Source organism: Coptis chinensis, chromosome 5, assembly GCF_015680905.1.
Source record: "Coptis chinensis isolate HL-2020 chromosome 5, ASM1568090v1, whole genome shotgun sequence".
Lineage (NCBI taxonomy): Eukaryota > Viridiplantae > Streptophyta > Magnoliopsida > Ranunculales > Ranunculaceae > Coptis > Coptis chinensis.
In genome coordinates this window covers 85328419-85343138 of record NC_141460.1, presented here as the reverse complement: position 1 = coordinate 85343138, position 14720 = coordinate 85328419, and the positions used below count along the sequence as shown (strand labels likewise).

The window sequence follows — 14720 nt, the reverse complement described above, 5'->3', positions numbered from 1 at the left end:
AAATATGCAACATTCATGTTGCAGTCAACAACATATGCAAATTTCAAAACCCTAATTCCCCAAATTAAACCTAAATTTTGAAACCCAAATCCTACTTCCCAAAATTAAACCCAAATTTTGAAACCCAAGTTCCCCAAATTAAACCCTAGTTTCCTCAAATCAAACCCAAATTTCGAAATGAAGAACCCTAATGAAGAAAAAAGAAAAGATTCAACCGATAATGTGCAAGCAAACACAAGATCTACTACAAAAAAAAGAGAACAAGATGGCAAAAATGTTAGATACCAAATTTCATTGATAGTTTCACAATTTTGGTATATTAGGATTTTCATTTGATGAAAAATTGGTTAAAGTGTGTTGAATGTATTCACTACAACATGAGTGTTGCATCGAATATACTTAGATTTTCATTTGCAATGTCACTTACCACTACAATATGAATGTTGCACTATCAAATCCCAATGCAACATGGATGTTGCAGTGTCGTCAAATCCCACTTTAACATGAGTATTTTGGGTTGAATGCAACATGAGTATTGTTTGAGGTTTAAATTGGTGATGTTTGTTTAAGTTTTGAGGCATGTTTTCCACTGAAACATCCATGTTGTAGTAAAAAAACACACTAAAATATTCATGTTGCAATCGTGAATTGGTTGCAACAAGCTACTAATTCATTAGTTTTCTTTCAAAGTTACACATGCCAGTGGAAGGCCGCTAAATCTAAACCGAGAGCCTTCCAAACAAACTAAAGATGCAACTACCTCAACGAGCAAAACCCAAAACGAAAAGGCAAAGAAAAGATAGAGGAGAAAGGTAAAGAAAATTTGGTGAAAAGCGAAGTTGTTGAATTATAGGTCCAGTTTAAAGTCAATGATTGATATTATGGATTTGATTAGGGTGATATAATGGAAGTGCATAAGGAAAAAATGATGGATACACCGCTTGCAAATCTTTTTTAGTGTCTTTATTGAAAATAGGGTGAATGTTAAGACCACAATAAAAGCAAATATTGATGTTTGGTCGGGCTTTTGAAGGCATACAAAATTCCTTATTAGTGCTATCGGTTTTGACCTCATCGGGTTTCATTAATGATATCTTTGAGAAGTCGCTCGTGAATCTTCAAGTCTTGCAAGGTACAACAAGAAGCCCACCATCACTTCTGGGAGATTCAGACTCATCGCTCGTCTTGTTCTTCTTATTGAATTGGCTAAGCATGCCGTTTCTGAAGGCACCAAGGCGGTTACCAAATTTACTAGTTCTTGAAGATGATTGTTTAGGATTTGTTTCAATGTTTCAATGTTTCTGTCTTTAGTATTTAGTATTAGAATGTTTCAATGTTAGTGGTGTCGATGTAATATATAGTTGTTTTGGAACCTATGAATCGAGTTAGATTTTGTGAATGAAATTAAGGTTTTCGGTGTTCTCTATTTTGGTTGATTTCTTCATTCGCTTTTACCTAGTTTAGATCCGAGATGGTTTGATTACAATGCCAACTGGGTGTTATTGGCGTAAATTTTCGTAACCAGTTATAATTGATGATGGTTATGGATCTTGAATTGAATGATGGCAGTTAAGAAAATGTTAGCATAATTGTAAAGTTTGGTTACTTTTTTATGCCTAAATTGATGAAAGGTTGTGGTATTGAGGCTTCTGTTTCGTCATTTTTTGAGAATTTGGTACTTCATAAATCCCATTTTGTGCTTAGGTTCATTCTTGTGAATTGTGATTGTTGTTATGAATGGTATCCTTGTCCAATAGGGGTTGCAATGTTTTGTTGTGTTGGTGGGCATCATAGTGAATGTGTAGTAAATTTCAGACCCTATATAGGATGACCTACAATCCCTGCAATTTGTATCAGTAGACATTGAATGCCTCATCAGCCAGTTGCTTCATAAATTCCAAGTTTCTAATAAATGGGGTTAGCTTTGTCTACATTATGAGTACATGATTCCAAAGACAAAAACACCAAATTTAAAAGGAAGCATCAAACTATGTAGTTGCAGTACATAACATGACACCTGTAAAATGGAGAAGTCTCCTTTAAAAGAGATGGGTTCAGTAAGTCGCACGCATTACGACTGGATGCAATATGAATGTTTCACTCTCAATTACAATTGTAACATAAATGTTGCACTCTCAATTACGACTACAACAGACTGCAACATGAATGTTGCACTCTCAATTACAACTGCAACATGAATGTTTCACTCTCAATTACGACTGCAACAGACTGCAACATGAATGATGCACTATCAATTACAACTGCAACAAGAATGTTGCACTCTCAATTACGACTACAACATGAATGTTGCACTTTCAATTACGACTGCAACAAACTGCAACATGAATATTGCACTGTCAATTACGCCTGCAACATGAATAATTTTACAGACTATAAATTTCATTATAACAAATGAAAAATAAAACAAACCGACTAGCGAATAATCTCAAATGAGTATCAACATTCCATAAAAGTATACAATGAATATCAATTTCTCATTAATAAATGTCAAAAGACCAAACTTAAAAATCTCAATTAAGACAACTAAAAACATATGGTTTGCCGAGAACATCAAAACTGATCATAGACTAACGAATCACACCGGTGCTTTCAATTCTTTTCTTCTTGGGTCTACCAGGACCAATCTTCGGACTACACGGATAAACCGCAGGAGAATCGGGCATCGTCTTGGCATAAAACCATTCGAACCGGTTTTGATAGAATGTGAGTAGTATTCACGAACGCGATCACCGTGATATATCCTTCATCAATGTATTTAAAAGGAATCACCCTTACTACCAATACAGCAATAGCATGTATGCAAGGGAAATTCGTCGAAATCTCATTTTGACATCGATAATTGAAGAAGACGGACCAATACGACTCACGAGAGTCAAATTTTTGTAGGATATAACTCCAAGAACAAGAAAATCCATCCTACAACACAAAATTGAAATGAAACTAAAAATTACAACAATTCCATTATCTCAAAAGAGTGCATGTTATATTATTCAATGAAAAAATGATCAAATACGAGATGACGATAAGTTAAATTATCAGTAGTCAATTTCCATCTTTTGCTTGCCCTAGATAACATAATAATAGAAGTGTAGGTGTAAATAAATGTACCTTAGTGGTGACTGTTTCGGCAGTAAACTGCTTCAACACAACAAAAGCAATGGTAAAGAACACACTAAGAAACAGAGGAATTTGATGTTGGGGGAGATGAAACTGAACCAAATAATGGCTGCCTACGTACCCAAGATCTATTCTCTAGGGATCAAGTTTCCACGTAGTTCCTTATGAAAAACAGTTTGGTATTTATATAGGTAGAGTAGAGAGTCCTTGTAGCTTAAGTATTATCGATCTTGAGTAATTGTGATAGAATATAATCAGAACCGATAATTATCTCTTTGATAATAAATGAATCTGGACATAAATCAATGTACATTAGTGGCAAGCCATGTGGCTAAAGTTTGATTTTTAGACACATGAGTTAACGGGCTTGTACATTGATCCATGGTATTGCAAATTGGGCTTTAGCCCTGTCGATTAAATGAATAAAATGGAGACCCCTACTAATGGACGTTTGCCACGTATTATGTGGGGTCAAACAAAGGATGATTCGAGAAAAGTCCAAAGAAAAGTAGAACAAAGAAGAAAAGAGAAAAGACGGTCTCAATTTCAGTTCAAAATCACGATATGAGAAATCACCATTGCCAATTGAGGAAGAAAGAAATTAAGTAACAACTTTCATATAAAAGGGTATGTAAGGTATTTTGAAAAAACAATAAAGGTACAGTTGGTTTTTTCTCACAAACTCACCGAAAACGAAACCTTTATTTCGCATTTTTACAAACCGGGTGGGCTTTAGACATAATTCAAAAAGTCAACGGGTTTTAGGCTAATAAAGACCGGAATCAGGGTTTTGAACCTAGTTTTATGATTACTTAATTAGTATTGCATTCAACATTCAAGTAATTTTCTATCACGGGAAACTAATTCATGTTTTTATTAACAAATTCTAGAATAACCATCCCTTCAATAAGTCCAGCTCAAAACTTCTCATTGGACAAGATTTCAATCAGGTTGATGATATGGAAGAACAGGAATACAAGCCATTTTTCTGGACTCTAGCCAAAAACCATGCGGCATAGGGTTCTTCCTCCCTCAAAGGATTGGTTATAACAACTCTCAGATGAACAAGAAACCCAGTTAGTAGATTATTTGGGCTATTTTCATTCGTTTTTAATCAAGAATATGCATGCTAAATATTAACGTTATTTTGGAAAGGGTAACATGGGTTATCAAGTATTACTCCCCATTAGATGAGCCAATATAATTAGGATGGGGGAATCCTAATTATATTGAAAGCCACTAGAAGGAGAGATTGAAAGAGCGTGGAGAGAGAGAGGGAGAAGGAAAGGAAGAGAGACGAAGAGAAGAGATGATGACAGACATAAACCAACCAAATCACATTTTGTCTACATAACCACCTTCTGCCCAAAACGTTCGCTCTTTACTTGACTAGTCAAGTGAGCGTATGTGAACGTTTAGAGTTGACTTTGTTTTTGAGAGGGTGTAAAATGTGTCTTGGCTGCTGTCTGTGCCCCCTCCCCCCTCTTAATAGTCTCTCTCTTTTCTCCACCCTTCATCTTTCTTCTCTCATCTCCTCCTTCCTTCATCTTCCTCCTCTCATCTCTTGCTCTTCTCTTCATCTTCCTCCTTTCATCTCCTCCCTTGCTTTCTTTTTTCTCTTCTCTCTACTCTCCCTTTTCCTCTCCCTCTCGCACCCTAAACTACTCCTCCTCCATCTCCACCTCCAGTTATTCTGTTGTAGTAATAATAATTTTAACATTGGGCTCTATTTAAGAAAAGCCCAATTAAGTACTTTTACGGATTAGACCAAGTATTTGTCAGTTGTACACAAATATAACACAGAAAACAGACTCTTCCTCCTTTCTCTAACATGGAAGCAACTTTGTTGAGCTCCCACACTCTAAGTTTCCATCTTTCCAGAACTAAACATCGTGTTGGTGAGTGTTTCTTTTTACCATCATTGGTTCATTTTGGTTCATGTTATCTGTTACTACTAGTAAAGCTTCAAATATTGAACATTTGCAGGTGGGCGGGCTGATTTCCGTCAGCAAATATATTACCCATTAAGACATTGTAAATATTTATCTCTTGCTGAGAATGAATCACACTTGCTCACAAGGCATTTCGTGTTGGCCAATAGAAAGAGATTCACTGTTTCCTGCATGAACATTGAGACAACATCTACCCCAGAAACTGGTGTTCTCAATTCACATGATTTTAGTACTTCTGAGAAGTTGCAAACCAGTTCCAAATTGTTCAAAAATAGATTCTTGAATTTTGTTCGCCTCGGCTCTGTTGTCAATAATGCTGCTGAATCTTTCTTCAAGAGTGAGATACGACGCAGATTATTTGTAACGGCTGTTTTGATTGTAATTAGTCGTGTGGGCTATTTCATTCCACTACCTGGCTTTGATAGGCGGTTGATACCTGGGGACTACCTTAGCTTTGTCTCTGGATCTGTTGGTAAGTTCCTGTTTTTAACTATTAATTTTGGAATTTCAGTGGAATGAAGGTCTTATACTAATTGTCTGAATTGCATACTGATAGACGGATCACTTATATGCTGTTTATCTATAAGCTTGAGCTGTAATTTGTGAAGTCAATCCCACTATCCACAATGCAGTTGACAAATGTGGTAGAAAACGCCAGTAATTTATTAAATCGCTTAGTCGTCTGTTAAAGAAATCAACTTAAAGTGGAAATAGATCGAAGATTGAGGTGTTATTCATTCATCGTGTTGGAAGTGAAAGCTTGTAAAGAAATGAGTGAAGTATGACACAAATAATATATAACAAGGAAAACAAGGATATAGATCACATTGTTTTCTTGGACAAAGTTCTCTTTATTACTAATAAGTTTAGACCATTGTGTTATCTAGCCAGATAGATACTTTACTCTATTCGATCTAATAGGAAGTCCATTGACACTTGATGCTTAATCTGAATTTTTCCATCTTTATACTTTCGGTGACCGACTGACTGTACATTTCACTCTAGAACATATGTTGTCAGTAGTGAGGCGGTAGGTTCCCAAATGACACCTTGGCGTTGCCGTGGTCTGCCTTAGCACCGCTATTGACAGCATAGTCTAGAACTATGATGTAAACACTTCATTTAGATGAAGTTTGATGTTTCCATGACTTACAATAGTTGCCTTGCTTGAAAGCTTTAATTGAAACCTATGTTACATTGACACACCATATTTTAAATATCATCCGTGTTGGACACGCCATAGACACATATTGTATGTGATATACTCATATACCTCAGTTTTTTGTTATTTTGCCGTGTACTACACTTCGTTTCTGTGTCAGACTCAGACACACATACACGTGCCAATGTAACTTAATTATGAAACCTACACCTGTGGCACATGGAACAAAAGTACGTTGGATTGATATGACTCTAAAAAACAAACTAATAATGAACCTCAAGGTTACAGTTATTTAGAATACTATACAAGGAAGGGTATTGAAATTGTTGAGTCTCATGGCCCAAGGATTGGGAAACACAAACAGTACTGATATGTATTACAATATGGATGGCATGTTCGTAGCTCCTAAAAACAAGAGAGATCACGATAAAGGAGCCTTGCACTAACCATTCTGTATAGTGACACAAGTAGAGAGTCCTTTTAATTCCTAATCTGATAGTCTGACTACTTAATTAGAGAAGAAATTTAGTGGATACTATGTATCTGATAACAATTGGAAAAGCTGTAATCCATGGTTTGCGTTCTGTGCTTGGTTATGATTTAATTCTTTTGGCAGATGAACTTGGTGATTCTGCATCAGAACTGAAACTTTCACTATTCCAGCTTGGAATTAGTCCTCAGATTGGTGCTTCAATTCTTATGCAGGTATGTTCCATTTCCACTTTTGACTTATCCTGAATGATTCCCAGATAATTAGGTCGCATTTTTCTTTGACTCGATTTATCTGTGTATTCTTCACTGCTTGCCCCTTTAGAAGTTGAAGGGAATGTTTAAATGTTCCATAGACATGATTACACATCAATATTTGTGGTAGAGAAGCCAGGTATTCAGCAGAAATCTAGATTTCAGTGCCTAATACTTTCTCTTCCTCCTAAAGTCATTTTGACAGGTAATGGAGATATAGTCATTCCTATGTAAAAATTTGTCAAACGTGTATGCATCAAGAAGTGTTAATATGAAATTATTGCTTGTGACTAAGAAATGTTGGCTGTTAATTGTGTGGTGCACTTCTGCTTTGTGTGCGCCGGGGGGTGGGGGCAAGCTACCAATGCAGAGTTTCGTTTGCATTATTGATTAGGATTCCATATAATGTCATCATTTTCTTTCAACTTCCTTTAAACTTTTGAGTGTGATTTATTAGTAATTCAACCAATGCATATCAGCTTGAAAGGCTTTCTTTAACGTGTTTCACAAGTTTATATCTTGACTTTCATCTGTCACATGGTTCAACAGGTACTTTGCCATGTTATTCCCTCCCTTGTAAAGCTGCGGAAAGAAGGCTTAGACGGCCATGAGAAGATTAAGAGCTATATGTGTGTCTAGTTTTCATCTCAAGCAGTGAGACGAGTTTTTGTTATTGAATTTGTTTGTAATTTCATGATCAGTGTTGAATGATGCAAACTCTTCACATTTGTATGTTCATTTCAGATGGTGGATCTCACTCGGATTTGCTATCTTGGAAGCAGTAATTCTTTCTTGTTATTCACTTCAATATTCAATCTTTGCAGCTAGTCACAGGTAATGAGGTGCAAACTACTCATGTTCCGTGGTGTTTACTCTCGTACATAATAGATTTTTAATATATGTTTTATAAGTGTTCTATCTACCTATCTTTTCTGTCACCTATATCCACATTGAAAGTTTAGCATTCTCTTACTGGTGTGAATTTCATTTTGGTGTTCAAGCAAACTATTCCTTTATCAAGCCATTATTCGTTTGAATGTATCGTTATTACCTCTACCAGTTTTGCTGAAAACTATATTATCTAAGGGAAGTTCTAGGGACATATATTGAAAATACACATGATAGTTAGGGCATTTTGGCTAGTTGTTTGTAGATATGATCTCCTAACTATTTGAACATTGTCACAAAGAATCAGAGTATTCAAAAATTTCTAACCTTGCCAAGTTTAGTATCTATTACCATCAAAGTGAACAGTCCACAGTTCTTAATTTGTTGACTACATTCGATGGGGTTAGAAGTTCCCAATTTGAATAAATTTTTGTCAAAATGTTTAAAGTGGTTGGGAGATCATATCTACAAAAAGCTGGTCTAACCTAAACTTAGAAATGCCCTAGCGATCATGAGTGTGTTTATGTATTTCTTAAATATATGTCCCTAGAACCCTTCCCAGTATCTAAAGATAAGTTAAACTTGCTTTGGACTTCTATTTGATCCTAGAGAGTGAAATGTCTTACAAAATATATGTTATTAAGAAGATTTAAACTCGTTGTCCACATTGTATTAATACTTAAAAGCAACAGTACGATCACTTCATTTTATAAATTTCTTTGTTTTTTTGGTGCTCCATTGATTTCCTGATGAGTTCTTTGTAAAATGTTTGTCAAACTTAGACCTTTTAGTCCCTACTTTGTAGCTGATTTAGCCGTATTAGCTGATTTATAACATAACCTATGTTTTGCAGGCTGAAGCATGTGCTGGTGACAAGTCTATTTTTAGTTTGTGGTGCAATGTCTATGACATGGATCTGTGACAAAATATCAGAAGCTGGATTTGGTAACTATTTCAACTTGTTCAGTATTTCTTTCTTTTCCATAGGTAATAGAACAATTTCAATGATTATAAGTTGTAACTATTTTGAGAAGTTCTACATTCATAAGATTTAAATTTGTATCCAGTTTTATATAAACGCGGTTTAAATTTCTCAGGTAGTAGCAATGCGTGGGTTTGATTTAACTTTGCTAATAATATCCAAGTTACTTATATCAACTTAAAACATGAGTTAACAAGTAAAATGAAATTGCATTTCATCTTTTGGTTTTATAGGTTTTATATAATATAAAGTTAGAAATCTTTATATAATTGAACTGGTTGTGCATGGTTCAGGTCAAGGGTCATCTCTGATTATATGTGTTGGAATTTTGACTGGCTACACTGATACATTGCACAAGATGTTGAATCAGCTCACAGGTAGGTATTTCTAGGAAAAACATCTCAAAAAAGGTTTCCTTCCAGTCCTAAATTTAAATGTAGAGTTAATGAATTGGAAAATTAGAGCCAGTATCATTGTTATTTCCCTTACAATGTTTAAACATTATATGGATTTTCACTTCTTTCTTTGTGGTAATATGTTAAAGAAAACATGGCTTCACAATGATTCTCATACCACAACCTTGAATTAACTTATGCTCCATTCATGAGGACCATATATTGTAAAATCCTTGTAGCATAGAAAGCAAGGAATTGAGTTCATACTTCTATATTATTTGCTATCTGTGACATACTTTGTCATCAATATCTTATAATTTTATGTTCTACTTTTTAATTTACTTTTGTATCAAATAGCTCTTCTTTTTGTAGTATCATGTACCTTCACTGATTGACAGTGGAACTGTGCATTTCATTTTATTCAGGAAGCACTGTAAGCTGGTGGCCTTATATACTCGCTGTCTTAGGTGTGTTCACTGTAGTCACTATGTGGGCCGTGGTAGTTACTGAGGGTTGCAGGAAGATCAAGTTGCAGTATTATGGTTTCAAACTAGCTTCTGCTGCAAGGTCAAATTTCCATCAATTTGTTTTATTAATGTGGCTCTTTTTCTGTAAGCATATTCTATTTTAATAATGGATGCTTAACAATCAATGAAGTCACTTATGTAACAACATGTGGCGGTGTTCCTTCCCTTCTGGAATGATATAAGATGAGACATGTGCAAATTTCAATTGCACTATCTGTTCTAATTCTGTATTGTATACAGGCTATACGTTTCATATAACTATCTGAATTTAGTGAAGATAAGCTTATTTAATTTAATTTAAATTATTTTTTCTTGATAGTTAGGATATTATTCTCTGATCCCTTAAATTCCCTTTCCCCGATCCCGATGAACATGGGAATCGAACCCAAGACCTTGGGCCCAACCTCCCAAGTCTTGACCAGTAGGCCACTGGATATATTGACAATATAACTAACATAAAAAATCTCTATTCACCTGCTGGCCTCTTGTGTTTGGAGGCCCTGTACCTATGCGACAGACCAAGCATCTATATCTTTTGTTTTTTCTGATATCTGAAGTTAGGTGATTGATCTAGGGAGGCTGCTATCGTGTTTAGTCATGCAGCATCCCATTGCTATCAATCATTGTTTATATGGTTGGTTCATTGTGGGTTATATTATTATATTACATGCAGCTGTCGTATATGCATTTTTTTCCCTTATTCAATGTATTGACATGTACCACTAATTTTGATATTTGGACAGAGATGAATCTCCTGTTACTGAGGTGGAGCCCTATATACCCTTCAACATCAATCCATCGGGCATGCAGCCTGTTCTTGCCACCTCCTATCTTCTGGCATTTCCCGCGATTCTTGCAAGGTATTTCACCAAGTGTATCTAAATGACATGGAAATATGGAATGCAATTTTTTCTACCTCTAGAATTATATAGGTGCACTTGCGGTCTTGCACATTGCTTTGGTAGTTCGCGGCTTAGGTCTATCATACACCTAGAACTGAATATAATTATTTATTATTAACAGCTCTTCTCACGTTTTATCAAATGCTCCAAACATTGTTTTTCTTGTCATGTCATGGCTTACGTTTCTCACTTACAATTCTCATCGATCAAGTTGCTAATGTTGTGGTACATTGAAGGGATTATGTACTTTCCTTGACACACAACTGCCATGACTTACATAAGTAGTTTGTTTGATTATGATAATATGATAACCAAATTATGTATGGCATAACTTTGATACATATTGTTTGAAAATGCGGTCGCATATACATTAATTTCTTGTCAACCCACACGAGTCATTTTACAAAAGTTTTTATGAAGTAAACTACTATTTAGTTTGTCATATGGACCAACTGGGAGATTGTAGGATTATTATGGTCCATATAACTAACTACATGGACCACACGATCGTTTCCTCACTCTATAAAACATTTTTGTTGATGCACTTACCCTTATGAGATATCCTTTTTTTATATGAATTTATATTATTTTGTTGTCCACGAATCTTATGTTTTTTTCCTTCTAATATTTGGCATTTCTTTGCAGTGTTCTGGGTTCATCATTCTGGGGACATGTCAAAGAAATATTGAACCCTGAATCTTCACTTGGAGCAGATCCATGGGTTTACTACTCAATCTATGCGTTTTTTGTCTTCCTGTTCAATATTTTTGACATTGTAAGTATCATCTCAACTTATCGGGGAAAAAAACTCATTGTAAACCTAAACAGAACCTGAACTATTGGTGTTTTAGAGATGACATCTACTCCTTAATGTTGATGACGGTAACCATGGAGTGACTTGTTAGCTTATAAAAAAGGATTTTTTTCTTGATTTGGCGTGATTGTTCCTTCATTGTTAAACTAGTGGAGCACAATGATGAAGTTGTGTGATCTTGAGAAATCAGATTCATGTAAGGTAGAAAGAAGAATGAAAGTATGTGAGTTTTAAGAAGAACTTGGGATGTTTAATGAAAAACAGTCTTCTAGAATGGTTCGGAAACTTATGAGGATTAGTGCAAGTTGTAGACTGAAGGAGTGATGGGCAGACAATACTCATGTCGAAGAAAGTTTTTGTAAACATCACGAAGAATCTAAGTTTCATATGACAGCATGATATAGCCTTGAGTCCTTGACACAGCGTGATAAGTCTTGTACTAAAAATTGCTGTATATGACACGATAATAATACTTTGTGAGGCTATATTGACCTGGGTCATAGTAGTACTGTAGTAGGAGATATGAAGAAGATATGAGAAGATGGAGCTGGGTTGTGGAATAGAGTTTTTGGTTCTATCTAAAGGGTTGAAGCGTAATGATCAGCTAAGAATAAGGGGTGAAGGTGTCTAGTGGCCAACTGGTCAAAGCTTTGTGTGGTTGGCCCCTAGGTCTTGGGATCGGTTCCCACTTTTACCTGGGAAGGAGTTTAGGTGGTAAAATCAATAAAAGTAGTACCAGTGAAAAAAACTGTAGATAGAAGTGGATTATTTTTTTGTCGCCTTTGCTTAGGAATTGATACTACTTTGGAACCTTCTCATACTTTCACTGTTAACATAAAGGCTTTGTTCACAAGGAATTCCCTGACTTTCCTGATGATATATTATTACACAGAATAGAATGTATCAAGAAAATCAAGTTGAACTTTTAATGGGAGAAGACAAGTTCGAAAGCAAACTGTGAAATGAACCGAGAACAAGAGATTAATTGCAGAGACAATTGGGTGGCTGTATATGTGGTTGAGGTTGAACACATAAGTTCATTTGGGGATGGAAATATAGAAGTTCATAATGCTATTTGAAAATATGTCATATACGGATTTTTACCATACAGAGCTCCAACTTTAATGTAGTCTTGTGGAACATTGGGGCCTATCTTGTCGAACACCTCTTTCTGTCAACCTTGTAACTACTGAAGCATTTTTCTGACAATTCAAGTTGTCTAAGTTGGATTTAATGAATACCTGTATAGTTGAAAATTTCATTCTAAATAATTTATCTTAGGAATCATATGTGGCATATCAAAGCTTGATATTGAACTTCAGACCCTGATATATATGCTTATGTGTTGGTCACCTTTGCAGGCCAACATGCCAAAGGAAATCGCTGACTACTTGAATAAAATGGGTGCTAGAATACCAAACATAAAACCAGGAAAGGCTACAATAGAGCATCTTACTAAAATCCAAACATCAACACGCTTCTGGGGTAAGTTTTTCCCAACCACAACAAGAACTGCAGGCTGTGCAGCTCGGTCGTTAACTTTTGACTCTTTTACTTCTGTAGGAGGGCTGCTGCTAAGCACTCTGGCCACCATATCGTCCATGCTTGATCATTATTTACGTCGGATGAATCAGGGATTTTCAATAGGTTTCACATCAGTCCTTATCATTGTAAGTTCAGTGTCAGCTTTAATCCCTACTACTGTTTAGCCTCCATATTGATTCCTGGTAAAAAAGAATAGCTAAACAAAAAGGCTTTCCGATTTACAGACGTTTTGTTATCCCTTCCTGTGGATATGAAACAGCAGTGCATTTTATACAACATGAAAACCTTTGTGTTTTTTTCCTGTCAATGCACATTAATACACAAGAAGTGGAAACCTGACATCTAGGATATATAAATAACTTTAGTCATCTAGGATGTGTTTGGTTGCATGAGAGAATTTTCATGGGCTAGGGAATTCTCTTTTATTTTAACTTGCTGTAAGAAGACTCCCATGAAATTTGTCCCCTGCCTTTCCCTTGGTGAATTATTAATACCATGTTCAGCGAATGTATCTGTTGTATAATCTTTTTATGCTTGTATGTTGTACTTTTAATTAATGTGATGGGAATTTGTGGTGCAATTTTTTCAGTGTCTAAAAAAGTAGTTTTGGAAATACTCAATTTTGTGCCAAAGGATTTGTTTGGAAGTCATGACTTTGCTTTTTCTTCAGGTGGGTTCAATTATTGAGCTTAGAAGGTCCTATCAGGCCTATAATGTAATGCCAACTCTGAGCAAAGCTCTAAGGCGTTATGGTGTCTAATAGCAAAGTGTCTCTACTTTTGTTTAAGGTAATGCTGTACAACCCCTTAGCTAAAAAAGCCAACCTTGAACTCTTTTATTTGCTTGCTGCTATGGAATTTTTTTTTGTGTGCATGTTAGGTCTCGAAATGGGGAAATGGTATTGACCAATATAGGTTTATTAGTCTATGGGGATGCACTCTTATATGCTTTCTGCTGATGGACAAGATTTTCATACATGGTACTTGTAGGTCTCTGAAATGGTATTGTCCGTTCGGTGAGTTTATTAGCCTATGGGAGAGCACGGTGCTGGACTTAAACGTAACAGTATAGAACTGAAGTTCTATTGACAGACAACTGATGAACATCTGCAAAAGTGACTGTAACTCTCCTGCAAAATCGTGTTCACTGTCAAAACCATATTCTTTGTTGCAGTATATCTGTGTTCAACTCCCGTAGACAGACACAAGCTAGAGCTCACCATTTTGATCCCAGAGCAAGATGCAGCTAGAGTTCATAACTATTTTTTTTCTGTTTCTTGTTAACCTCTAGAATTTGTACCTCAATTTCATGTTATAACATCTAAAGTTTTCATTATTAATACGTGTAGGTTGTAACATTGTAAACTGTGAATGACAACAATCACAACTTGTTATACATACAAGTAGCCTTGTATAAATTGCATTTGCAAATGCAGTTCATAAGGTGCCTTCCAGAGTTTCTCATGAGTCTGTCTAAGCTTGATTGATAGAAAGATCCCAGTGCAGCGGGGTAGTTGATGAAATTGTAATAAAGATTCATGTGCAGCACTAGAGTCCATGGATGAAATTGTCAAGGGATTTGATCCGGCATGGAGGGTAAACGACATGCTAAAATCATCAGTACATACAACTGGCAAAATAAATGATATCTGTGGCGCCAAAAACCGCCGTT

The 14720-nt window shown here is 35.7% G+C and overlaps 1 protein-coding gene across 2 annotated transcripts; it reads left to right on the top strand.

Annotated features, from left to right (window-relative positions):
• The first annotated feature begins 4875 nt into the window (after positions 1-4875).
• On the top strand, positions 4876-14493 carry SCY2 (SecY protein transport family protein). 2 transcript variants are annotated; one of them, XM_086561335.1, is made up of 14 exons: positions 4876-5036; positions 5125-5562; positions 6869-6957; positions 7546-7625; positions 7741-7830; positions 8738-8829; positions 9160-9243; positions 9687-9828; positions 10532-10648; positions 11336-11465; positions 12866-12989; positions 13068-13174; positions 13720-13837; positions 13929-14493. In XM_086561335.1, exons 1-13 carry the CDS (start codon positions 4970-4972, stop codon positions 13807-13809), a joined length of 1650 nt encoding a protein of 549 aa, XP_086417461.1. In that variant the 5' UTR covers positions 4876-4969; the 3' UTR covers positions 13810-13837; positions 13929-14493. The 2 variants fall into 2 exon arrangements, with proteins under 2 accessions (XP_086417461.1, XP_086417460.1); XM_086561334.1 differs by having other exon boundaries at positions 4880-5036; positions 14039-14493.
• Positions 14494-14720: the final 227 nt, after the last annotated feature.